Source organism: Rhopilema esculentum, chromosome 16, assembly GCF_057945365.1.
Source record: "Rhopilema esculentum isolate cy_ngs chromosome 16, ASM5794536v1, whole genome shotgun sequence".
Lineage (NCBI taxonomy): Eukaryota > Metazoa > Cnidaria > Scyphozoa > Rhizostomeae > Rhizostomatidae > Rhopilema > Rhopilema esculentum.
Genome location: NC_142830.1, coordinates 2,546,803 through 2,572,663, shown reverse-complemented (window position 1 = coordinate 2,572,663; position 25,861 = coordinate 2,546,803). Strand labels below are relative to the sequence as shown.

The window sequence follows — 25,861 nt, the reverse complement described above, 5'->3', positions numbered from 1 at the left end:
TCCTAAGTGAAATAGCGTAGGTTTTCTTAAACATGTTTAGTTGATGACTGACTATTGTGATGAATTGCTGGTATGTATCTGTTTTCTTAATACAGAGGGCGCTCGTTGGAGAAGGGAGGTCATTCAAATTTTGGCTCAAAATGGGGCGCTTATAAGAGAGGGGCGCTCCATGGAGAGAATACAATAAGTTTGGTAGATTAAAAGTAACACCAAACAAGACGTATTATTTACCTAAGATGCATCTGATAATTCTGTGATTGCAGTAACTCATAACTCATATATTGGGATCTGATGGAATTGTAGTGATTTTAATATTGTAAATTAGGCCATATTTCTACTTCATGCCATCACCATGACATCCACCTATGTCATTTACAGCACAACATCTATGTCATGCTGATTTCTTCCCAAGTCTAGATCTGTCCTTCCCCGTTACATCATCATTACATCCATCTTCCTAACTAATCCTTAGTCAGCAATTTGATTTCTGTATATATGTATGTTAATTTGTATGTAAGTCAAGTCAGTTCAGTTCAGTCAACATCAGAGTTACACAGACAACACACTGTCTCTCTCACTGGCTCCGTGTTCTCTGCACGTTAAATAAGATTCGGAGTAACACCAACGATGGAAAACAACAGGATATGATAGGAACCAAGGCAATTCATGCTACATAGTATCGTTCCTAAAGAATCACCAAGGATTTTCAAGCCTGTGCTGTTGTTTTGAGGTAGGAATGACGTGCACAATGGGAAATAACAGCTATGGTTGTGGGTGCATTCAATTCCCTAGGTCATAGGTTATATTATATAACTCATTAAGCCCTGATCAAACGATCCAACATTTCACCCAACATTTCACCCGACATCTTCAAGCGCAGATCGAAAAAGGACTGGGTAGGAGTTCGCACTGAAGGCTGTACAGTTTCTTGACATTTCGATCCGAAAACTGAAAGGCAATCACTGCCTTCTTTTTTATATTTTCTCTTCAGATATTTTCGCTGTGATCGCGGTCTTTCCGGACGAGCATCCCCTATCAAAGTCGTGGCCTAAATTCGTCCCCCTATGCTTTCTTGTAGCTCCTCTGTGCTTCAGTTTCTTCATTGACGCTTGATGCCTCTTCTTTCGCAAAGAAATCGTTTTTTTCGTTATATTTTCCTGAAATTGTCCATTACTAAAGTGTAACTAATTGTAAGAAAACGCAATTGTTGAAACGAATGAAACCAGCCCAAGAAAACAACAACGAAGCGATGAATTTCCTGAGACCGGGCTGTGCCCCCCTTAGCCCCCTTGTTAATGCCGAAAAGTAGCCAATTTCTACTTTTGCTATTGTTTTTCACAGCGTTTTGCGCAAGAGCCCCCCTTGTTATTTTGATAACACTACACCCCTTCCCAAAGCCATGTTGGGCGAAATGTTGGGTGAAATGTTGGATCGTTTGACCAGGGCTTTATTTACGATACAAACAATTTAATGTTGCAAAAGGTTCTAAAGTTGCCACTCTTTCGCTTTCGCCTTTGATTGTGCCGGTTTCGTTCCCCTGTATCGTGTAAAGGAAACCAGAGCCAGGATTGCAAGCTGCGGAGGAGGGTTTCACAATAGGCCATGTACCCGAATTGCATCTCCACCGAATAAAGTAGTACCCTGAGATATCAATAAGGAAGATGACCAAGCGAAGTTAAGATCATAAGGTAAACTATTTTCATCTGAACTCTTTTTACTTCAAGCTTTGTTTATTATCAGTAATATTGTTTTTTTTAAGAATCGTTGGAAGTTGAAACAGAGATGAGCAGCATCATAAGACCATGACATGACCCTTGGTCCTTTCAAATTCAAAATTGTCATGACGCACCTTTAATAGCATGGACCAAAAGAATCCTTGAACAGACATATTGCTTTAATAATAAAACAGATATGAAAGATGGAAAAACCACCCTAAATCCTCTGAAAAAGACCAATATCACAGAGTTACCAAAAATAAGGAAAAGCTAATAGACGATTCTGGCTATTTGTTTTACCTAAAACAACCTTTAGTTTACTGAGAAAAAGAATGACGAAATGATATGAAATTTACCATAATTATTGAACATTGTGTCTATTGATATATTTATATATTTAAATGTTGTAGGAATTGTAAAGATAAGGATGCATTGGCAGTCCATACAAACAGCTGACTGAAAAATGAGCTCAAATATTGCTTTTGGTGTTTTGTTCTCCACGGTGCTGTTTGGCATTCTCATTCATAGACACTCTTTGTGGCAATATTTATTGTTTGAAGACAGAGAGGACCAGTCTTCCCCAGTCTTCAAAGGGAATTCAAGCACTATTTCTAGAAATAACTGTCAAAGGACTAAGCGCTCAGTTCAGGAAGAAATTTGTCCACAGTACTATAGAGTAACCTTTGATGCTTTGATGTACCCAGGATACAAAGTAGAAGTGTTCTGTGACCAAAAAGTCAAGGGGCGTTGTATCAGTGTGTGCCAGGAAAGGTTAACACATTTCAGTGAACCAAGGCGGAAATTTCTGGGTGCAAAAATGGTGAATGGAGTTATGAAGTACTATTTTAAAGAGATGTACGATGAACTGTTTTCTGCTGCCTGTATTTGTATTTAATATGCAAAAGTTAGGATTCTTAAATATTGATAAGGTTTCATCTCGAATAATATTTGATGCAAAATTATTTATACCTTTTCAACAATAAGATTTAGCATAAACTCTGAGAGACTTTTGCTTGTCACAATATTTATGCCATATATTCAATGAAACTATTCATTGTTGCCAAATTTTGGTCAAGTAACCACAAAGAACCTCACCATTAAAAGTAGTTCAGAGCTTAATCAATACCACTTATTTTAATGCTGTTTGTTTTAAAATTCAGCTACTTGTTTTTGTATCTAATGGAGAAGCAGGTTTTTATAAACAGGGTCTTGGTTTCAATCAGGATTTTATGACAATTTATATTCAGGGAAATTTCATTACCATGTTATTTTCAAGGCCTACCACAACCATGGTCAGTAGCCATGAGGAAAGAAAAGTATCTAGCTCAACATTGATTATGCAACAGAACTCTATCAGAACAGAGCAGAAAACTCTTGACAGAAATTTGAAAAGATAAGTGTATAGGAAACTTAATGGTGGGGGAGTAGAAACCTACCATTCCCTGCAATTTTTAGCTGAAACTTGCTATTCCTGTGGTTTAAACCAAAATTCTGCTTCCCAAATTTGCTGATAGATGCTGCTGACCAGCAAAAACAAGATGTGACAGGTATCTTTTACAACAGGTGAAGAATATCACAAATTCTCAAAACGTCAAAACCTCAAAATTTCCGATTCTTTGTATCTTTATCGAGAAAATTTGCATCCAGCAAATGTGTAGATTTCTGTAGTTCCATCAAGAAACTGCTAAACTTTAGCTATCCAAAACAACTTTCCTTCAAACTCCATGTTCCATTACATTTGATAACCCCCAATTAATTGGAGTTGACAACACATTTTTGTAGCTTTGACAGATAATCTTGCTTATTGCGCTGGATTGTTGTGCTGTATCTTAATCAAGCTTAATCTGCTAAAAATATGTACATTCTGTAAAATAATGCATGTATAATATTCAAATTTATAATTCACTGTATACATATAAATTTTTTGAATGTTGCTCATTTTATATGATTATGTCTTCTTACCGCTTGGTATATATGAGAATTATCAAGTTGTTATAACAGTATTCTTAGAAAAGATTTTCAGAATATTGATTATGTTTTGGCAGCACACAATGTCCTAATTTTATTTTATTAATTGAAAAATTAGATTGAAGAATGTGAAAACATTGTCCTCGTTTTTGTCTTTGCAGGCTGCCCATTTGTTTTTGCATATTACAAATTATTATTGCTTAATCGGCAAAAGTGCAGGACTCCATAAATTAAGAAATCACTCTGGCACAGGGACACCTATATATAAATCTGGGCCCCTCCAGCAATAGTTTTCAATCCCCTTTTATTAGCTAATCTAATAGTGTTGAACCTGCTGATCATGAATTTGTTATTTTGAATATTTAGCACAATTTTCAGTTACAAATGCCTGCATTTTGACATTTGTATTGAATCAAGGAATTTTCGGTTTTGACATCACATTGTATTTCAGATCACTTCACCTTAGTGTGCGAAGTTACATATCCGTACGTCCGTGAGTCATAAGATGCTAGTTAGTAGTTGTAGTGTATGTCTTCCCCGTCTTAAAAAGTGCGGGAGAAAATTTCAATTTAAAAAAGCATTCCTCGAAGAAGTGTACTGTCAGCAGCATCAAAGGTTTTTGAAAGATTAATGGCTAACCACAAGCAGATGCAGCTCTTTATTCAACCAAATCTTCCCAATCTTCTAGGTGGATTTCCGGGTATTTGTACAACCTGTGTTTTTAACAAGTATTACTATAGAGCAGGCTTGTCCAACGCGTGGCCCGCGGGCCACATGGCCCGTGATATTGTCTAATGTGGCCCGCGCTTGGGTCGAAGTTGATAAAGAACTGCACTGTATTTTTTTTCAGGTTGTAAGAGAGTATCAATAGCTTGCAAGTGCATATCACAAAGTTATAGTCCACCAAATTGCTTAGCAGTTCTGCCATATTTATCCAGAGAGTTTCCAGAAAGTGAGCCGTTCATTTGTACCAATTATTAGGAAATGATTACCTCTGTTGATATCTAAATCACAAAGGACATTACATCTTTGGCTGGCATGTCCCCAATACCCAAAAAAGCCCCTCCCCCGAGTAAATTGCTAAGGCATTGAGTAACTTTATGTACCCTAAAATATTGATAAATGTCTCTTGCTTATGGTGCATTAACGAATATTGCAATTTGGCATTCAAAAACTGCCTGTCGGTTATAAAATTCCCGCCCATGTTTTTAGGGAAATCTGAAAAAAACTAGCCTGCGTGCAGACTTTACCTGACTTCTTCCTTTATTAGCCCTCTTATTTACTTTTAAGGCCTAGAATAAGAGAATTTTTCCTTACGTAAATCTACAATTTTAAAAGAAAAACGGATTTTTTGCTTTTCTGAACAGATGCCCTTAGTTGTGCTACAAGTATTTGATTATCAAGTGTGGCCTCGTATATCATATAAACCTCAAAATATCATATCAACTTCAATAAAAGCTTTTTCGATTTTGGGCGATTTTGAGTATGTTATAGAGGAAACAATTCTGCACAGGATGGTGGAAAATTCGCTTTTCTACAAATTTTTTCCCGGTTGACCTTAAATTGAACGCTACACGACCTCACTAGTTTGCTTCTGCTCTTAAGCATCTTGCCATTTCCATGAGACTTCTCCAGCTTCTCTCTGATTCGCCCTTTTGAAAGAGAGAATATGGCATTGTAGATGTCGGTTTGATGTCATTGTTGAGAAGCACTTGCGTAAAAGCTTGACTGAGATATTCTAGAGCATTATCACTGTGAAATTCTTTTACTCTTCCAATAGGGGCTACATTTGCTATAAAATTCTTTAAAGCAGTAGGTGCTTTATATTTCGCATTACCGTGTTTCCCATATTGGAAAAGATTGTGATTCTCCATTAAAACTGATGCGGGCTCTGGGCCCATAGCCTGTTAAGAATTGTTGCCCTGAGATCATTCTAATACTAGAAGACATTTTGTAATGAGTTCCATATCGTAATATCAAATTCACCGTTTTATAACTCAACTACACTCATTTTTTTTATAAGAAACAAAGGTCGATGTTGAGTACTCCAGTTTATTAATGTTCTGGAAATTTCAATACTCATTGTTTCTTAAGAGTTTTTTAATTATGATGTCAAAAATGATGTATGAAATGTTCGTGTCCTTTTTTATCACGTCAAGAGATTCGCTTCCGTTCCGATCTGATGTATTTAGATGTATATTTTTATCCGTTGTGTCTTATGTTCTAGGCCAACAGGGCAATCTTGTTCTTGGATTTTACAGAATTTAGTTGTTCTCAGTTTTATCACAATTTAATAGTTTCTTCATTTTTTGCTTCGAGTACTGAAGTTTCTTATTTTTTTCTGACTGTTTAGTACTCATTTCCTATAGCCAATTTCTTATAAAAATATTTAGTGTAACTACCAACAGCAAAAGGTGCGAACATACGTAAACAAGTCTTCGTTAAGAAATCTATTGTATAAAATAAACAATGCGGGTTCACACTTTGTGTGAAAAGAACTATAAAGTGACACTGTTTTGTTGATTGTATTATAGCTAAAGATTGTATTCTTAACAGATAAAAGGCATGTAAGTGCTGGAACTGAATTAAATTCGCGTTCTCTCTGAATTAAAATGTTTAGGCAGAGTGGCCAAGCTGGATCTTATAACTCTATCAATGATTTCTATTCTGACTGGCAAGCGACAAAGCTTACGATAAAGGATCGTGTGACTCATTTGTATAACAACGAATTGATGAGTGATGTTGTATTTAAATTTGTCCTGGTGGCAAGCAGTTCTGTGTTCTTTGCCATGTTTTATGGGCCAATGGCTCAGGCTGACAAGGAGATCGAAATAGTGGACTGTGAAAATACCAACTGTTTGCTTGAACTTTTCAGGTTTATGTATACCGACGATGTTGAACTGAATTGGGAAAATTCTTTTAACATTTTATACTTGTCAAAGAAGTACATGATTCCCTTGTTGAGAAATCGTTGCTGCGAATTTTTGGAGAAGACCATAACGAAGGAAAATGTCTTGGCCGTGTTGCAGCAGTCGTTAAAACTGGATGAAAAAGGACTTTCAAAAAAATGTATCGAATTCATCCAAATGGAGTCATTCTTGGACCTTGACGTGAATACACTGGAAGTAATCTTGAAGGAAGACGTATTGCATGTTGCTGAGATCGATATTTTCCTTGCAGTTCTAAAATGGTGCAAAAGCGAAGCTCTAAGAAGGAAAATGGCAGAAGGGCCCGAATCCTGGAAAGAGGTTCTCGGGGATGCTATCTATCTTATCAGGTTTCCTTGTATGACAAGCCAAGAATTTGCCACTCACTGTATACTTTCTGGACTCTTAACTTTGAACCAAATTCGCGATTTATCGTACGTAACAAGCTTACCTGACGGAATCCACCCAGTTGATATCATCGAACGGATTCCATTTGCATTTAACAAGCGGATCATGTCCTTAAACCGACTTTGCCATGTTAAAACGGTTGAAACATGGAATTCTGGGGACAGCCCAGACGCGCTTGATTTCACCTTAACTAAAGAGGTTTGTATATGTGGAATCAGCCTATTTGGTGAGCCGGCCCTGCAAAGTCTTGAGGTTTCCATTAAGACTGGAAAAGAAATTGTCAAGCCCGAGATATCCGTTGGCTTGCCTGATTCCGGACCAACCGAAGGATCATATCGTGTTATGTTTAGTCAACCGGTTCGCATTTTGCCATTCAAAGTCCACACATTGGTGGTATTGATCAAGGGCCCCGATTCTAAGGGTGCGGACTATAAAAGATCTAGCTGGTGCCATGATGTTAAATTCAATTTTAAGTCCAGCGACGAATCCAGGACTGGCACAAGCGCTACCTATGGACAGTTCCCAGAGTTTCTCTTCACGATCATCAGCTAATTAGCAAGTCTTGGCGAAATAATCCCCTTCAAAAGAATTAATTTTTGTGGATGGTTGTACTTTCTTCTCAGCTTTACCTTCAGAAATTTAAATATAATCAAAAGTGTAGTGCTATGGGGGGGGGCTAAACGCACATTTTGGAAATTATTTGGGGGGCCAAGCACAAATTCTTTGCAGGAAATTGTTCCTGTTTGCCAGGAAATTTTCAATCACCATACACAAACATTTCTCAAGATGAGGGTATCAAAGCTTCCCTCAATGCCATCAAAAATCATTATGGGGAAATTACCTGCTGCATATAAAATACAGCAAAAGGTTATTTTTCTTAAACACAATTATATTGCCACTCTCTTTTTTTATAAGAACAAATTTATAAAAACACGAGCCTAAAAACTGGTCAAAAGTTAAGAGCAAATTAAGAACAAGCTGAGGCTGAACTACTGTAAAATGTAATTTTGAGCAATGTTTCATCTAAAAAACGAGGAGTTTTCTGCCATCTAGGGGTGCTTCTCCGGTGAACTTTCAAACTTGTCGGCAAATAAAGAACGTCTTCATGTCTAACGCATTTTGTTGACCAATGAGGCTAGAGGGCAATAGCTAGCAATTGCACTGCTTACACCCTAATAATTTAAAAACAATTTAAGAACGATCCAGTCCAGCCTTAGATGGATGGTTATTTGCATGGTTATTAAAATAAGACACAAATATCGACCAAAGGTGAAACACCTAAGTCCACAGTCAAATGAAGTCAAAATCTATTTAAAGAAATCTATTCCATCCAGCACAAGTTCCCGCTGGCAATTCCTATTTCATGTCACCAACGATATCATTTTACGTTTGGAACATACAAGTTCCAAGCATAACCTACTTTCCTGTTGCATTTATACAAGAAAAACAACAAAGCAGATCCATTGGTAGAAAGCATTTGCCCTGCAAAAGTCAGTCTTGCCCTGCGAAAAGGTCCTATTTTTCTTGGTTCATACCCCCTTCGAGTGACGTCCCTGGCCCCCTTTTAGCATTCCTAGCTACCCTCCTCCCACTCTTGATAGACCTGAATAACTTAACATATGAATCTCAAACAAGATTTTACATTTCTCTCAAACTCCTCACAAAAGCATGTCTCTTATCATCCACGTTGGCATGAATGATGTTCACCTTTGATGTTCACTTTAATGACGTATATGGGAGCCTGGGTAGGAGCAGCATGATGAAAATTTTGGCGGGAAATCTTTAGCTTTGCGTTGACTTCCCTTTCGAGACAAACAACGTGAAAATGCCATTTTGGGAAAAAACCACACCAGCTGTTGATAAACTTGAGCAATCGTTAAAATGCCACATTTGGTGAGTATTAATATTCGTGAATGAAAATCGCACGACCGATCAGTAGGCTAGTAGAGGAAGGCGGCCTCATCAACTCACAGTTTCATTGTTGATACAAAATTTTATGTAATTTAACAACATTCTTACAATTTATCGAATACATGTTAACCAAAGAAATGTTAATAAAGAAAGAAAGCTAAAGACTGGTTTATACAATCTACTTTATCTAATTAATTTGTAGTAAGTTGCCCAGGACACTTGAGAGAACCAAAACGTTTTCGTGCCCAGTGCAGGCCTATAGGAACGTTATTATGTGGAATGAATTGCAATGGTTCCTATCTTATCCTGTGACTTTCCATCGTTGGTGTTGGCTTCGATTCTTATTTAACGTGCAGAGAACACGGAGCCAGTGAGAGAGACAGTGTATTGCCTGTGTAACTCTGATGTTAACTGAACTGAACTGAATACAAATTAACATACTTATATACAAAATAAATGTGCTGAGTAATGATGTGTTGTGATGATGTAATGATGATGCAATGGAGAAGGAAAGATCTAGACTTGGGAAGAAGTCAGCATGACATAGATGTGTGAATGTGAGTACAATGCTGAAGGGAATTTCATGTGCTAGGTGATGCTATGAATGACATAGGTGGATGTCATGGTGATGGCATGATCGATGAAGGAGTAGGAAGTGCGTGTAAAATGGCCAAAGTAGAGTCACTACAGGCCTAGGTATTTTTTAAATCAAAACACACGCAGACCCTTCCTACTTTGTTTATTAAAAATTGTCTTTTTTTGCTTGCGTTTCTTTGTTCTTTTCTGACTGCATGAAGCGAGAATGAAATTTACTTTATAGTGTATGGAATGGTTAAATTTCTGTGCACAGGACAAGAGTCGTCAACGACCGTTTTAATGCACCATTAGGTGTGTTTACAAGCTGGCGCAGCTAGAGGGGTTCTGGGCATGCTTCCCGGGAAATTTTCGGGTTTGCTACATCTAGGATACACCAAGTTTTGCTTTTCTTTGAACTGGAGCTGATATGCTGAATTTTTCAATGTTTGGATAAAATTAGTCTATGTAAAAACTTTTGCAAAAATGCTTTAAAAATGTTTGTAAAAACTGATAAGCATCTACATAGAAGAAAAATGCTTGATCTACTCTTCTGTTGTTAGCAATTTTTGGTGGTTCAAAAAATATAGCTAAGTTGAAGAAAGCAAACATTCTGAAACACGCTAAAGCTTTTCATCTGACACTCTTCAGTGTATAATCTGTCACAATTTAGAGAAAAAAACTACAAAATATTATGAAAACTTATATTTACAACTTATATTGATACTTAAAAGCAAGAAATTCTCACAACAGGCAAGGTATATTTGCACTGCATGGTTTCTCTTATCTGCAATGTTAGGAAAGGATTGAACAGAATGTTATAAACTCAAAATTACTCTCAACAAATGCAAAATGATTAAAAGTCTAGAATAAAAATATTTAGAGAAATTTGCAAGCTAAAAAAACTGGGAGTTTCTTCCACTCGTAGTCTGAGTAGGTCAATTACTGAAATGTTGGTGTTATTTGTGATAGGTACTCTCCTTCTCACCTGCACAGAAAAGACCCCAAGCAGTCAAGCCAGGCAACTATATCCAAAAGACCCCTAATATGTTTTACTTTCATTCTTGAAGCTCTTCAAAAGCTAAAATTTGTTTTTTGAGGATTTCTGAAAGATAGCCTTTGTAATAGGAAAATAGGCTGTGTGCACATCTTGAGTACTCTGTGTGCTGTGGCATGCAATATGAATGGCTTTTGAATGCTATCTTACATTTCTCTTATACTTTCAATCCACCATGTTTCATCTAAAAAGATTCTCAACACAAATAACTTTTATCATTTAGCCAACATTTGATGAAGGATCCTTACTCTATCAAAAATTGCGACCACTCCTTCTGCAGGTAATGTTTACAAAGCTTTTTTCAAATGCATGTTAGTGTCTAGGACATATTAGGACATATTATTTTTCCTTTGCTATTCTTAAGCATTCTTTATTTGGAAAATTTTCATGTTATTAGCTGTGATATTTATTTTAAGTCATACACTTTTGTGTGGAGAACAGGACAGTGATGTTAGGGTACCTTGTTTCAGAGCAACAATAGTAGATAAAAGTAACTTGCCTCTTTTGCTACGGCAGCAGCAAGAAGAAAAAAAATTCACAGTTTACTAATCTTTGGCATTGGCTCCAAACTCGATAAAATTCTTATCTAGGAACCGAAGTTACTTATTGTTGCTGAATAGTATAATTTCTATATCACAATGAAAAATGAAAGAATTACACTGAAAATAAACATATGAAACTTCAATTTGTGAAATCATTGCTTATGAATACAACCTTTTTAGATCATGCATCACAAAGGCTGTAAATGAAGATTCAAAATGCCCAGAGTGTGGATCTATTGCATGGGTTAAAGATTTGCAAGTGAATAGAGAGCTAGCTGGTACAATTGAATTTTGTCTTGGTATGAGAAATGTAATTGCAAATCATCAGATACAAGGTGAGGTATTTAAAACGCCTATTTCATCATATCACGCCATTAAACTGGCTCTGAGGTTGTTTGATTTTCCAAGAAAAAAAAGTTGCCCATTTCTTGCTAATTTAATTGTTCTAGGATGGATTGATAGAAGCTTTAATTTTGGTACTCCCCAAAAATTCCACTTGAGTGAAGTAGCTCACAGAGAGGTGAATAAGTCTTTAGCCTGTTTCACATGCACTTGTTTGCTTACTTTCTTTTATCTGACATTTCTTTGCCGAACTTTGGTTTAATGTATTTTATCAGTTTCTAAATTCAATTGAAATTTATGTTTTCAAACATATGCAACCTTCACTGTTTTTAGGTCCTAGTATAACTGATGAATCTAGAGCCAAATCTTTTGACAATGAAGATGACAAAGGAGATAATAGGAAAGATATAGAAAACAGCCCAAGCTGGCCAATGTCTGGAGTACAAGCAAAAAAATCAATGAAGACCTATGGCAAAAAGAAGAAAAGATCTGCAGAAACAGCACCAGAAACAATGCCTGCTTTTCAGGAAATTTCTGCTAAAAAGACTGATTTTGTCAATAGCAAGAACTTTGATGTTTACAATGAAGATTGTGTTTTAGACGTTGAGAACAACTTTTTTAAAGATGTGCCAGCTACAGGTCAGGGAGATTGTAGCAGCAAAAATTCAGTCAATGAACAGTCTGCCTCCAGTTCCACAGACATAAAGTCAGTTATGCCAATCGATCAGAAGTGTACTGAAGCAAATCAGAAAGATGGGTCTTTCAAATTGAAAGACAAGATATCCTCCGCAACCAAAAAAACTGCCAGTCATATTCAAGGTATGTCTGTTTACTGCCTCATCATTGTGGCTTTTTCATCTTATTGGACTGGTCTGCAGCTTGTGTTATGAATGTGGGGAAAATATTCCTGCTGTGTAAGATTGTAAACTATTTCATGAATTTAAGATAAGATTTAGCTTTTGTTTTGTTAAAGTTGTCAATGATAATAACATTCCTACAGGTAAACCTGGTCAGGTTTAATTAGTTTTATGTTTAAATAGGATAACAGGTGCACACAAACGACCTTTGATTCTAAGCTCCTTACCTATATATTTGCTATATATTTATATATCTCTTAAAATTCATCAGACCACTTTCCCTCTGAAAATTATCTTTCAGGAAGCTATATAATTGATGTTTAAAGAAAAGTTGCTATCACAGAGTTTTTCTCCCCAGAAATTTCTTTTGCAATTTAAGTCCTGATTATAGCAAATTAAATGTACAACAATCTTGTTGCAGGGAGAAAAGAACGAGCGAAAAGATCGGTTCGAACAAGCAATCCCAGCCCCAAAGAGGCTTGTCGTTCTGTGTGCTCTGTGACGAAAGTCAACAAAAAAGGCGAAACACCTTTGCATGTTGCTGCTATTAAGGTCTTTGTCTAACTTATCTCATCAAAATCACCGAAAATCCTCTCAAGTCATTTTTTTCTCATCATTTGACTCCAAAATGGCCTACAACATCCGTTTTTCTTCACAATGTAGCATTGATGTTTCTTTCTGTTGCGTTTTATGACACTAACAAATTTCTGTTACCGTTTTCTACCGAAGCAAAGGGAAACGCTAGGTTTAGCAAACGCTTTTGTTTATATTTGCCCAACCTATTGAAGGTGCCTTTCGAATGGTACCGTTTTTTACCTCCAAGCTATCTTTTTTCATGCAGTGCATCCATTAAAGCCCACCATTTTTAGAAACTTCTTCATCATCATCATCATTACATTTTACATTTAACAACCCTTTTGGGTCATACAAATGTCTACCCAGTCAACTTCAAAACGTTTTCGAAAGATATGCAGCTTGTCTTTTTAGGAATTTTATATCTGCCCCTTTTTGATCCAGCTGCAGCCTAAAGGCACTCATAGAAATTACTTATTCGCTCCTTTCAAAGTTTCTTTTTATCTGTTTGTAAAGCAGTTTTGCTGATGTAAGTTGTTTGTTGCATTCAGTTTGTGCCGAATTTTTAGGGCAAGTATGACCAGGTTCGAGAACTGCTTGAGAAAGGAGCTGACCCAAATGCCAAAGATTTTGCTGGATGGACACCTTTAGTAAGTAGCCTGTCTTTTCTAAATCTCCGATGATGATTGCAGATTTTAGTGCAAATTGTCAAACACAGAGTATATATTTCCGCTGTGATTGTGTTGTTTAGGGCCAATTTTCGTTGTGACGGAAGCATTTATACACTCAGGCTTCTTATGATATCCTTGCTCCCTCTCTCACCTATCTTATTCTGCTTTCTGCAGAGACGGCGCCACGAAATTGAACCTGGGAGGGCCAAGAATCAAGTTTAGTGACATAGGAGGACCCACCATGATTGGGTTCGACGCGAAAGAAAATTTTTGGAATTAAGCCTTCTAGAATGGCTAAAAATGCATCCCAGGACTAAAATTTAACAAAATACCATACCGCTCAGAATAGACAAATCGACGATTCTCAGAAAAACATTGATTATTGACTTTTAGAAAAATTTGGGAGGGGAGGAGTCATGCTAAAACTCTGGTGACAAGCGTTGGGGAAAGGAAGAAAGGGTGACCAATGGGTCAGAGTGCACATCTCAATGACGTTGAATTGACTGAGAGAATTTTACTTCCTGAACACCCATGTGTATCTCCTTTTTCTCGAGTATTTTCAGTAGGCCATGATTAAACATCAAAAATGACATTGCAATGATAGAGAGAGTTAACTACTGAATTGATGCTAACAAAAGACAAATAATAGAAATAGACCTCAATAAGTTAGTAAATCGATCAATTAAAATCAAGAAACATATAAACACTTTGGTCTCTTTTGATTTCATACTGTGTTTTAAAAAATAAAAGGACGGTAGAAAAATTTTGATCTTTGAAAAAGTGGGAGGTTTTCATCCCCCTCAGCCCCCCAGTGGCACCGTGCCTGTTCTGTTTTTATCACTGTGTAGCTACGGTTAAATTTTTTTTTTGGAAATGGTGAGATTCCTTTACTTTCGAAGTTAATTTACAACTATTGTTTTAAAGTATTTTGCCCAAGGAATAACTGTGAGTGTGTTTTAGTTCAAACTTTGAATTTTTAGAAGTACTCAGAATCAATGTTGTTGATATGACAAATTGATTTAGAATCTGAACATTATTCAGATGCATATTATGTTAGAGCTAGCATTCTTTGTAACATATCAGCAAATAATAGTATATGGAATTTTGACAGATATCATGACCAAAAAAGCTCGGTATCTTTATTGTCAGGTATTCACACAATTCTTTGTTTCGACAGCACGAGGCATGCAACCATGGGTGCCTCGAGATCGTTCAGCTTCTGCTTGATAGCGGGGCTTTTATTGACGTGCCTGGTTGCGACCACGATACTCCACTTCACGACGCAATCGCAAATAGCAGGCTGGAAGTTGCAGAGTTTTTGATATCCAAAGGTGCATCTCTGGATGTGAGGTGAAAGGACGCGAACGAAAAGCGCGTTTTTGTTATTTGTATCCTTTAACCCTTTCAACGGTCGTAGTGGGTTGATAAATCAAAACAGAGCCAAATGGAATCCTTGTAACCTTTTTATTTTAATATCTCATTGGAGTATAAATGTCTTTACTCTTCGAAGGCACATATGCACTGAAGGTAAAATAGCACCTCTAATATTTTTCTACATAGCTTTCCGTTTGATATTATCATCTTTGTATATTATAAAACTTATCGACTCTTTTTACTGTTTTTATATAGCTTATGCAAATTTTTCAAGGTTTGATTAAAGGTTTTGAGAGGAGATACAGGAAATTTATTTTGGTGAAAATATTTAAGACTTTTCTCTAATTATTTTGTAAATGACATCATTTGAGTAAATGACGACCTCTGATACGTGTAAGTGCGCTAGGAAGCTAGAAATATTAAGTATTCGTGTCAGCTTCTAGTTTCATCACTTAATTTCCAGATTTGTGCAAGATGCATCTACCAATGATTTTTAACTGTTTTTTATTTCAAAGATTTCGCACCTTTATAAAGTTTCGTTAAGCATGTTTGATTTGTAATTCCCCATCATCATAGGTAACTGTGGAGTTTAAACGTTATTTATGCCTTTGTTATATTTACTGAGTATCCTTTACTCGGATTTTAGCCACTGAATGAAAAGTGTCATGATGATGATGATAATTTTTATTACTACTTTTTTACAGAAATAAACAAGGACTCTTACCGATGGACTACGTAAGATCTAGTGCAGTGAAAGACCAACTGATGCTGGCAGCCACAATGGCTCAAGAAAACAGAGAGGCGAACGTGTCAATAAATCTCTCTGGCAAGATTGTACGTATTAGGCCCATGTAGCGGATCCACATTGATGCACGCCTGTTTCAGATCTTGACCTACACAGACCTATGCTCTATATACTGCAAGAACTGACTGATTTGTACCAAGCCTTTATCTGGCTCTATTTAGGATCGATCACTTGTAGCAGCGGTTTTAGGGATTGGAGGGCCTTTGTTCTTTACAATTCTACATTTTTTCTTTGGTGCGTGGCCTCTTTTGGCTACCTTAAGCGAGTTGCCTGGGGCCATGACCCTCTTTGACCCCACCTTAAAACCGCCGTTAGTTAATTGCATTGTGCATCTAAACAATAGACTGAACGAGTTCCGATTAATTACATCTGTTCCAAACAGGGGTCAGTTTAAAAACTTATTGTTTTGTATTCGCTCAAGTTTTTATTTGGCCCCAGAATATACTTTTTAGCACAAAGCGAATTCAAAAAAAACATTGCTAGAGCAGCATGTTAAATATTGCCGAGAAGTGTCCGACCATTTTCTAGATAAACAGCTGTATAATTCTTTGAACAACCTCATATTCTGTGAACATTTTTCATAAGGAATCTAAAGTTCTCGAAACAAAGGCACTGATTTATTGTTTTTTGTTTCTTTAAGGAATATTTAGTGAAAAACATTATTTATTTTATGCCATAAGCAATGGGCTTGAAAAGAGATACATGAACGTCTTCTACTTATCAACTCTCTTCATATTTGTTGTATTTTTTGCAGAAAACAAACCATTGCATGCCAAAATGCATCCTGCAAACTGGCCTTGATCAGAACAAAAAGGTGGATATATTGTCTCATATATGATATATACCATCCCACAAGCTACGTGTAACGATATCTTGCGACTTTAATCTCAAATACTTTTGTAACAAATTTTATCGATGATCATTATTGTGTACTGCAATCATGTTATCGATGATCCTTCTCGCCATTGTGAACTGCAGTGGTCATGATCATTATAATCAGACAATAAACAAGTATGGTGTCAAAAAATACATCGTTATAGTAGTATTCCAACTTCTATTGACATGAATCCATAAATGGATTTTACCAAATTTGGTAAAATTCAAAAAATTGACATTCCATTTGAGACAGTACGTGTAGCTGTGTAGATTAGTCAAAATCCATGAGAATTGCGTTTCCCAAAATCAGAATCATTGTAGTCACAGAATGAAAATATTGCTTTTAAAGAAACAGTAGCTTCTGTAGTCAATTCTTATCCATTTCCACTTAGAACCTATTAAATAATCATGTATTTTTTAATACAATGTTCAGCAGAACAAATAATGTATAGTCAAAGAGGGTGCAATCTGGTTGAGGATGGGTTCTAGTTGAACCACTAATCCCAAAATATGAAACACTATCATATTTTTTCTTTAATTTCTTCGTGAGTATTGAGGTATGATAACTCAAACATTTAAGGCCTCTTCATGAATGGATGTTTTTTCAAGGAAATATTGGCAAGATGTACAAAGCACCTCGGCTGTGAGCTTGTTGATGAATTTAGCAGTCAAGGTATCACATTATTTTGTATAGTTCTTATATCCTCCGCTCTCAATGCCTTAGCATTGGTGCTTTTTTGCATTAGATAGGAACCTAAGCTGCAATGAATCTTCCACGTTTTGTTTCATTAATCAACGTAACTGTATATGTTTCACTTTCATATAGTCAACGTAGCTGAAATCAGGCAACAAATCTCAATTACTTTTCATTTTCATTCCTGCTCATGATCTATCTATTAATTATTTTATGAATCGCCTGTAAACGAAAGTCGGTTCCATAACTAAACAATGCGACCATCTTTGGACAATCGCCCGCTTAAACCCCGTTCATATCACCAAGCATCTTTCGTTGAATGTTCTCAAAGTTTTCTTTTTTTATTCAATTCATTATTGCCTCTATGTTTTAAGAAATTCTTGTGCACGATGTTTTTGGTAACGTATGTATTTCAGAAGAAACTAGTATAAAATTTGTATAAGTCTATTTTTGAAATCCACTTACAAGAGTCCTTTAGAAAAATCATCTTTATCATTGCTATTTTAATTTTCAGCACTTTTATAATCATACCAGTGTTAGCCCTTACATCAATAATTAGATTTTAGAAATTAGGGTTATTTTGTAGATGTATATGTAGACAGATTTATTGTAATGCTTGTATGTCTCGTTCTATCTGCAGTCACACACGTGGTCACCAATGTTGATGATCAACTCATTTGCAGCCGCACCATCAAGTATTTTCATGGAATATTGACTGGCAAATGGATAGTTTCCTTTCAATGTAAGCTTGTTTAGTATTTACTTCCAAGAATGAGTAATATATCAATGCTATTTTGCCATATATCCTTTATATCCGACTTATACCATATCTGCCATGTATCTGGTTTTAAATTCGTACTTTCCTTAATTTTGACCATTTTTCTGTTATCTATTTATGAACATTGAAACAGGCAGTTCTAGGTACGAGAAGAGACGATTTGAGGTTCAAAATTTTGTTCCCTCTAATATTTCTTACATAGTTTATAACATATATGTATATTTGTCGGTGTTATGGCATTCTTTACTTCGTAAAAATAGAAAATTATCCACTGTTGTTGGCCCCCTTCCTCCCTGTTGAGTGAAATCTTAATAAAGAACAAAACTGTGTTAACCATGCTTTTCATAACAGCTGATCTTTATTAGCCTCTTTTAATTAAATCGAATTCATATTGTAAAACTTATTCTCTTATAGGGATAGCTGACAGTCTAAAGAAACATCACTGGGTAGACGAAGAGCCGTATGAAGTTAGGGGCTGCCAAGAAGCCAGTGAATCAGCCCCCATGAAAGCAAGACTAAACGCAGCCAAGCAGGTTTTTGCTCTTTTGTTTTATTGCACGGTATTTTCCTTATGGACAGATTATGTTGAGTAACTGATAAGGTTATAATGGCACATATGACCAAAGCATCGAAGGAACAGTTCCTTTGGTATTTATCTTGCGAGAAACGTCATACAGAGACTTTGGAATTCTTAACGGCAGTCAGCACCCATAAATAGAATACGTAAAGATAGTATCCACTGAGTGTATATTTATGTAACCCTAAACTTAACCCTTACTCAAACCTATGGTTCGAGCATAGCTCATTGTCTAGAGGCGTTCACTACAGATCCGAGTGAGGAGGGTCACCAGCTGTCTGTAATTCCAGGAGTAGGAATAACGAGGTATGGTCACTTCGAGAGGCAGGGCCAGAGCACTGCTCGATACGCACAGCTTCTCAGTGTCTAAGTTACTTTCGGATGCTAAGGTTGTAATATTTGAGGCATCGCACAAAAATTAGAAAATGGGAACTTTGCCAAGGGAAATAGGATCGACGTGAAAATGTAATGTTTGCTATAGAATCAAAATTTTTGTTTTCTGTATGTAAGAGAGGGCCTCAAGAACCTCAATCAAAAGGTGCCCAAATCATACATCCCCCACCCCTGTGCTCATTTCAGTTCTATATCATATGGGTACTTGGATTTCAGAATATTTCTAAAACCCCACCGTGCGTTTCAAAAGCAATTTTTTTAGTAGGCCCTCTCTTATTCCGCGAATTAATGATAAATATTATATATGTTAGTAGAGTAATGTGCCTTGAATATCTATTTACTTCTTTTTCAGTTCCCGCCGCTGTTTGATGGCTGCTCCTTCTTCTTCAGTGGCGATTTCAAATCACACCCATCTAAGCCTGATCTTCTTTCCCTCGTCCAGTTTGGAGGAGGAACCATACTTCATCGTGAACCAAAGCCAGAAACATCACATCCACTCATCACCCCGTCCTCCCCGGCGGTCATGAAAATGATGTCATTAAAAGTGCAGGAATCGCCAACAATAGCATACCACGCAAAGCCGAATACGTCACAGTCTCATTGCACCCAGTTTATCATCTTCGATCCTGTGTCTTGTCCTGATCACAAGCGGCTTAGCACCCCTATAATGTGCACAGCCCCTTCCACTTGGATCTTAGACTGTATCTCAAACTTTGAGCTTTTAGAGGTAAGGGATGCCTAAGGTCCACAAAAGAGAATCAGTGAAATTTTCATTTGTTATTAACAATTTCTAAAATAATCCGTTTTGTAAAATGAATATTGTTTTTTCAATCTCATTTGACAGTGACTACAACACTCAAATTTCAAGTCGTGTTTGTGTCTTCAATATTACATTTGACCTTGGTCAAAGATGCAGTAAAGTTTTTAAAGTTATCACAATGGTTGCTTTAGAAATTTCTCAAAATTATCTGCATTGTAGCTGCGCTTTCTAGATGAATCCGTGGTTGTTTAACGCATGTATGCTTGACAGGCAGACAAGACATTTTCCCATTTCCATATTTGATCACATAGAATAAAAATCCTCTAGTTTTATTTGACAATCAAGGCAGTTGTGTAAACAAATCTATTTGACAAATTTTCAATATTTGTCAACTAAATTACATTGGATTTCAAAAGTTTTTGTAGCTTATGTATATAGTTAGCTCAAGCAAAACATTGTAGCGAATTTCAGTCAGATTCATTTATTTAGCTTAATGACAAAATTCTACTCGTAGGATTTCTTTCACGGCATTTTTTTTATATTCTGAACGGTTTTTATGCTTACGCTATTTTTTAACTTTTTGAACTTTTTTTTGATTTTCGTAAAGATTACCGCAACGAATGATTACAGAAACGAAACTTCAAAGAGTGCGGCAAAAGATTTAAGTCCAACCCTGCAGCTAGTGACTGCTAGTGAATTTAAAAAACAAACGCAAACAGGGCCTCCGACGATTTTTGCAATACAATAGAGTTTTTTTCAAAATCTTTTGTTATGGGTGTTAAATTTTCCCTTGGCCCCCCCCCCCACTTTTCAACCTTTGTCGTAGCCCATGGCAAATCATTTCCAGCAAAAGTATTCAATAGATTTAAGCTCATAATTAAAATAAGCCACATTTTATAACGCAAGATCTCGTCAGCCACGAAATCGTACAACTTAATTTCCAAATTTAATACGGGAGGTTGTTCTTGAATGTAGACACTACTTTCATGGGGGTAGGCATTGATTTGACTCCATTTCAAAAGCTTATTTATATGAAATGAAAATAGTCTCAACTTTATTTTCGTAATATGCCTTGATAAAGAACTCCAAGTTACTAGCCCCTTTTACCCCCTTTTAAACCCTTAAAAAGTTCTTTCCAGAAAAAAATTTTCTCACTGCCCTGAAGCGGCTCAAGTGTTATGCCTGGAACTTATCGCCTAAAAAAGCTCAAGTCACGCCCCTTCTTTGGAAGTTCTACTCGACTTTATTTTCAATATTGGGTTTCCTATTTTTTACTTTGCATTTTATTAACTTGATTCTTCTTCTGTTGAAGAGGTATTTCACTGGTAGAATTTATTGAGCCTATTTCGTTAGCTGGAATTTCGATTGGTAAAAATTAATTGCTAAGGATTTTAAGTATTAGAATTTTATCTGTAAAATTTGTTTTTTTTTCAATTTTGGTGAGGTAATTTTATCTAGAATCATGTTTAGTTAAACCTTCGTAACAGCAATTTAGTTAACAAAATGTTTGTAAATGAAAATTTGGCTGATATTGAGAATTTCCTGGCAAAATTCATGTAGAGAAACTTTAAGAAGAGGGTAGACTGGATGACGAAATTTTTATAGCTGACAAAATTTGCTTGCAATAAAATTCTACACAAGGGTTGGTATGGTTACCATATTTGAATTGTGAAAACGGAAGCAAACGAAACGAAGAGCGATGTAAAAGAATTGCGGTTTGTGACGTCGCTTTATGTCAAGCTTTTTCTCTCTTCAGCTACGACCGATTTCAAAGTCCAAAGCAGTGAATCTAAACAAGAAAAAAGCCTTTGATCGAGCCAGCGTTTTGTATTTGCTTAACATATGCTCAGTTTGCGTAGCTATTTTACACACAAAGCCAGATGAATCGTCGAGTGCTTCTATTTGATGGCAGTTAATGCAGACCTGTGGTTTTGGATTTGGAACTGGTTCATAATGAAATGTCTGAAGACTGAATTAACTGCAAGCTAGAGGTCTTTCTCGAGAACGTGATATTTTTTGACATCATATGTTGACAAGAGTTTTAGTACTATCCGCATAATTCTGTGTATGAACAGGGACAGGTTGGATCACGGAGGCGGTGTGCCACTGGCATGATTTTTGTTTTGGAAACTAAGTTAAAAAAACATTTTATTATCAACTGTTTTCAAGGAACATTCTTTTTCCTGTCATATGTATTGCAAAGATTAATCTATACTTGCGTTCAGGTACCAGTTTTATTATAAATGCAGTGGTGATTGCAGACACATACATTGTCTTTATCCACCCCAAGATTCTGTGGTTAAACGTAACAATTTCCTGCAGAGACGTGCGCATACCTTGCTGGTGTCTTATTTCGAGATGGATTTGAATCAGAGTATTGTGCCAGAATATATGCTCAAGCTACAGGTCAACGAAACCGGCCCTCTAGTTATCGCGGCTACAAGTAACGCCACCGAAAACGGATACATCGAGTACCAAGTCACTTTTAAGGTCGTTCAAGCTTGTTTTCTGGCTTCCTTTATGCTTGTGGGCATAATTGGAAACATCTGTGTTTGTGTATTTATAATTCGCGCGCCCGAATTGCGGACAAAATCTAACACATTTTACATATGTCTGTCCATTGCAAACATTGGCGTTGCCGCTAACTGTATTCCATTTACATTAAGTTCAATTTTTATGGGAAGATGGACTCTTGGTGCCAATTTATGCTACTTGAACGGAATAGCTAATCCATTTTGGATAACTGCAACGTGTTATTCTGTAACAGCCTCGACCGTTCATAAATTCATCTCTGTCACAAGGCCAATGAAGCGTTTGATAACCCGTCGCATAGTTACTCTTATGGTTGTTGCGATTTGGACTGGGTCAACATCAGTTAGCATATGGCCTATGCTCAAAAGAAATCAAATCGTTTACAAACCAGTCGCGGGGCATTGTGGGTACAACCTGTCTGAAAGAAGGGAAGAAGTTCAGTACTTGATATTCCTTGCCTGTGCAGTGTTGATCTGCCCTACTGTTATAAATATTTACTGCTATGCGAGAATGTTCCGCGTTCTAAATGTACACAGGCATAGGATGAGGCGCTCGTCAATTATCGACGAGGCTGGTGTGCACGCACACAAACGAAACGTCATCACACTTTACGCGGTCTTCGTTGTCTTTTTCATCACTTGGCTGCCTTTTAATATTTACTCGTTATTCTTCATCACAAACAACGAAGATGCCATTCCAGATTGGCTTTTAGCTGTCGGCTATATCTTTGCATACTCAACTTGTGCCCAGGTTCCTGTTATTATTATCTGTCGCAGCGTAAAATTGAAAAGTGAGTTTAAACGTCTTCTACGCACAATTTTTGCTTGTTTAGTTTGCTGCCGAAAAAACGCCAGGCGTCGATTTTTGAATAAGGATAGTAATCAAGTTGAAACGGAGGTAGAAAAGCGTGTCTCGATTTGGATAGTTTCGACTGAGGCTGAAGCAAATGCCAAAACATTTACTAACACCTATGCTTACGAAAATCGCACCTTTTATGAATCACAGCTCTAAATGTAGTTTTATCATCTCTTGGAGACTTAACTTTCCCTTCGCACAGCTATTCTTGCAAGGAACTTCCAGACCTTATTTATTTATTAATTATTGATTAATTTCGAATTTGATTATTAAGATTCATATAATCAATATCCTAACCAGGTATGACGTCAGATTTTGCGTAGTGAAATTTCCATATAATCGATTAGACATTAGATACAATATTGAAATACATTGAGAATGATTTGCTGGGCTTTGAAGTCATTTCTTCGTAATTTTATGTAAGAGTTTGTCTCTGTTTCAGTTGACAGTCTTTATGGCTCGGGTGGCTCTGTAGGTTCTGGTGGCAACACAGCTAAAAGCAATTAAAAATATAGACTTTATTATGTAAAGTGATTGGAAATATTCTCAAATATCTAGCTATACACACAAGAATATAAACAAAAACCATATATCTCGAAAACTGGCATTTCTTGGTATCACCAGCTAAGAGTTTAGAACAGAAGCCGTTATGATCTGCTGCTGTGAATGCAATAATTTTGAGTTTACTGCGAAAAATGGGGAAAATAGCTACTTCCATCCACAAGAAAGGAACATAGGGTGGCACGAAACAAATTTACGTTTAAAAAATAACCACAAAAAGTAGCTCAAGATTGAAAACAAAAATGCAGTGACGTTAAACAAAAATCTATACGCCGTTTTCTCTGTTTTGTTTCTGACAATTAAAATGCAACTTACATGTTTCACAGTATGTTCCAGTGTAACCAGCAGGACAGGTACAAACCCCTGTGACATGATGACACTGTCCCCCATTTTGACATCTGCAAATTTCTTGGCACATGTTTCCGTATCGGCCGGCCGCACATGCTGAAAAGGCAAAGTTTAACTCTTTTTTTAATAATATCACAACATGCTTTTATTTCGTTCTGAAATTTAAAAATAAATATTCTTAGGTGGTGGAGAAAAATTGTTCTAAGAGGAAGATATTCTGAATTTTTCAATCATTGCCTCACCAGGAGTGTTGTACCAAGAGAAGCTCAACCCTCTTGCTTATGCCGGAGCCTGGCCTATTTTACTTCGTGATTTTTTTTTCAAGTTTTTATGCGAGATAAAGGTTGCTCTTTCTACACCACTGCATTCCTTTTCATTACAACCTTTCATAAGTTATTTCAGTTACCTAGCGTTCTCTTGCCTTTTTTCGGTGAATGCCACACAGATTGCATTTTCTAAGACCATTACCTAGGGTGTGGGTTCCAATAGAGTCATAGTGGAGAGGTTCTGAACCAAGGAACCAATCAAAGGCACCATTCTTCCTTTCGCGTGACTTTCGATCCGCATCTGGATATATATATTTCCGCTTGACTTTTTTGCCATTATTCGATGTTTATACGCTTAGGAGTATCAAGCGAGAAGTACTTTAGTATAATCGAGAAAACCTTGGGATGACCTGTTTGTGTATTTCCGAGATATTTTCAAATACTATGTAATGTTATTGTTTCTGGAACGTCCCTTACTCCTCCCGCCACCTTATGGGTGTGGCGTTTCAGCTTCTCAATCATTTCACCCTGACATTTTTTTATTGGAAGCCTGACAGCAAAGAGATTGTCCTAAAATTCTGTCTGATCGCGGAAACGAATTCTCGATGTCATGATAATTTTGCCTATTAGATATGGAGGTTTTAGATATTTTCTTGTGCCTATCCTAAGACGATACTTTAACCGTAGAAAGTGCTGATTAGAATCTTGGCCTAAAGAGTTAATTGAAAGATGTTAAAACATATCATCGACATACGCTTGTCGCAACTGTTTCCAAACCATCCTGGCTTGCAAGTACAGTAGCCAGTCTGTTTGTCGCATTTTTGGTGCTTGTGTGGGCATCTACAGATACCTTTGCAATCGAATCCATAATATCCATCAGGACATTCTGAAAGAAATGTTTATGGCAAACCATAAGAAAAATGCATGAAAGTTGCGTGAAAGGCAGCTTCTTTAAGCATTAATAATAACAGTAAAATAACACAATAAAAAGCAACCAAAATTTTGAATAATCACGACAACTTTTGTTTTGTTTCCGGCACCTACCGAAAGTTGACCATCTCTATTCTGACATACTGCTCCTACGGTCAGCGGTAGATTACTGAATATATGCGCTGCCAGCGGATCATAAATTTCCTGTATTCATGTGCTTTTTTCATTTAGAATATATTTGATTCATTCCTTCGTCGTTAGCAAAACTCCGCCTTATTCTGTAGAAATCGATATCACCTTTACAGAAAAACGCAGTTGGCTGCAAATTTTCTGCCAATACAACTCATAAGTGAGTCTTCTACTGCGATCTTCAAACACTGTTAAATAGATTGGAAGCAACCCTAAGCCTGTACTTACCGAATTCACAGTTAGTACCGTTAAATCCTGCTGCGCAGACGCAGTAATATAGGTTGACAAAATCGTAGCAGAACCCATTGTTCTGACATGGAGTGGATGCGCACTCGTTAATTTCCGTTTCACACAATCTACCTGTGTACCCTGGCTTACA

At 36.7% G+C, this 25,861-nt stretch overlaps 4 protein-coding genes across 5 annotated transcripts; 3 read left to right on the top strand and 1 right to left on the bottom strand.

The window, feature by feature from the left end:
• Positions 1–1,577: 1,577 nt before the first annotated feature.
• LOC135682625 (BTB/POZ domain-containing protein 2) lies at positions 1,578–7,700 on the top strand. The gene is made up of 2 exons (XM_065197592.2): positions 1,578–1,688; positions 2,126–7,700. The coding sequence occupies exon 2, from the start codon at positions 6,296–6,298 to the stop codon at positions 7,568–7,570; it is 1,275 nt and encodes a 424-aa protein (XP_065053664.2). The 5' UTR covers positions 1,578–1,688; positions 2,126–6,295; the 3' UTR covers positions 7,571–7,700.
• Positions 7,701–8,780: 1,080 nt separating this feature from the next.
• On the top strand, positions 8,781–20,490 carry LOC135682622 (BRCA1-associated RING domain protein 1). 2 transcript variants are annotated; one of them, XM_065197589.2, is made up of 13 exons: positions 8,781–8,911; positions 10,783–10,839; positions 11,282–11,436; positions 11,777–12,262; positions 12,722–12,852; positions 13,443–13,523; positions 14,722–14,894; positions 15,623–15,752; positions 16,478–16,537; positions 17,209–17,272; positions 17,934–18,035; positions 18,486–18,604; positions 19,394–20,490. In XM_065197589.2, exons 1-13 carry the CDS (start codon positions 8,844–8,846, stop codon positions 19,781–19,783), a joined length of 2,016 nt encoding a protein of 671 aa, XP_065053661.2. In that variant the 5' UTR covers positions 8,781–8,843; the 3' UTR covers positions 19,784–20,490. The 2 variants fall into 2 exon arrangements, with proteins under 2 accessions (XP_065053661.2, XP_088969382.1); XM_089113256.1 differs by lacking the exon at positions 8,781–8,911 and adding an exon at positions 8,955–9,486.
• Positions 20,491–21,337: 847 nt separating this feature from the next.
• Positions 21,338–23,388, top strand: LOC135682628 (melatonin receptor type 1A-like). Its single transcript, XM_065197595.2, has one exon. The coding sequence runs from the start codon at positions 22,160–22,162 to the stop codon at positions 23,342–23,344; it is 1,185 nt and encodes a 394-aa protein (XP_065053667.2). The 5' UTR covers positions 21,338–22,159; the 3' UTR covers positions 23,345–23,388.
• Positions 23,389–23,524: 136 nt separating this feature from the next.
• LOC148958214 (uncharacterized) lies at positions 23,525–25,861 on the bottom strand (the record flags this gene model as incomplete). The annotated part of the gene is given in 4 exon segments (XM_089113269.1): positions 23,525–23,681; positions 24,065–24,193; positions 25,118–25,249; positions 25,711–25,861. Coding segments are annotated over 4 exon segments (453 nt in total), but the record flags the coding sequence as incomplete, so codon positions are not given.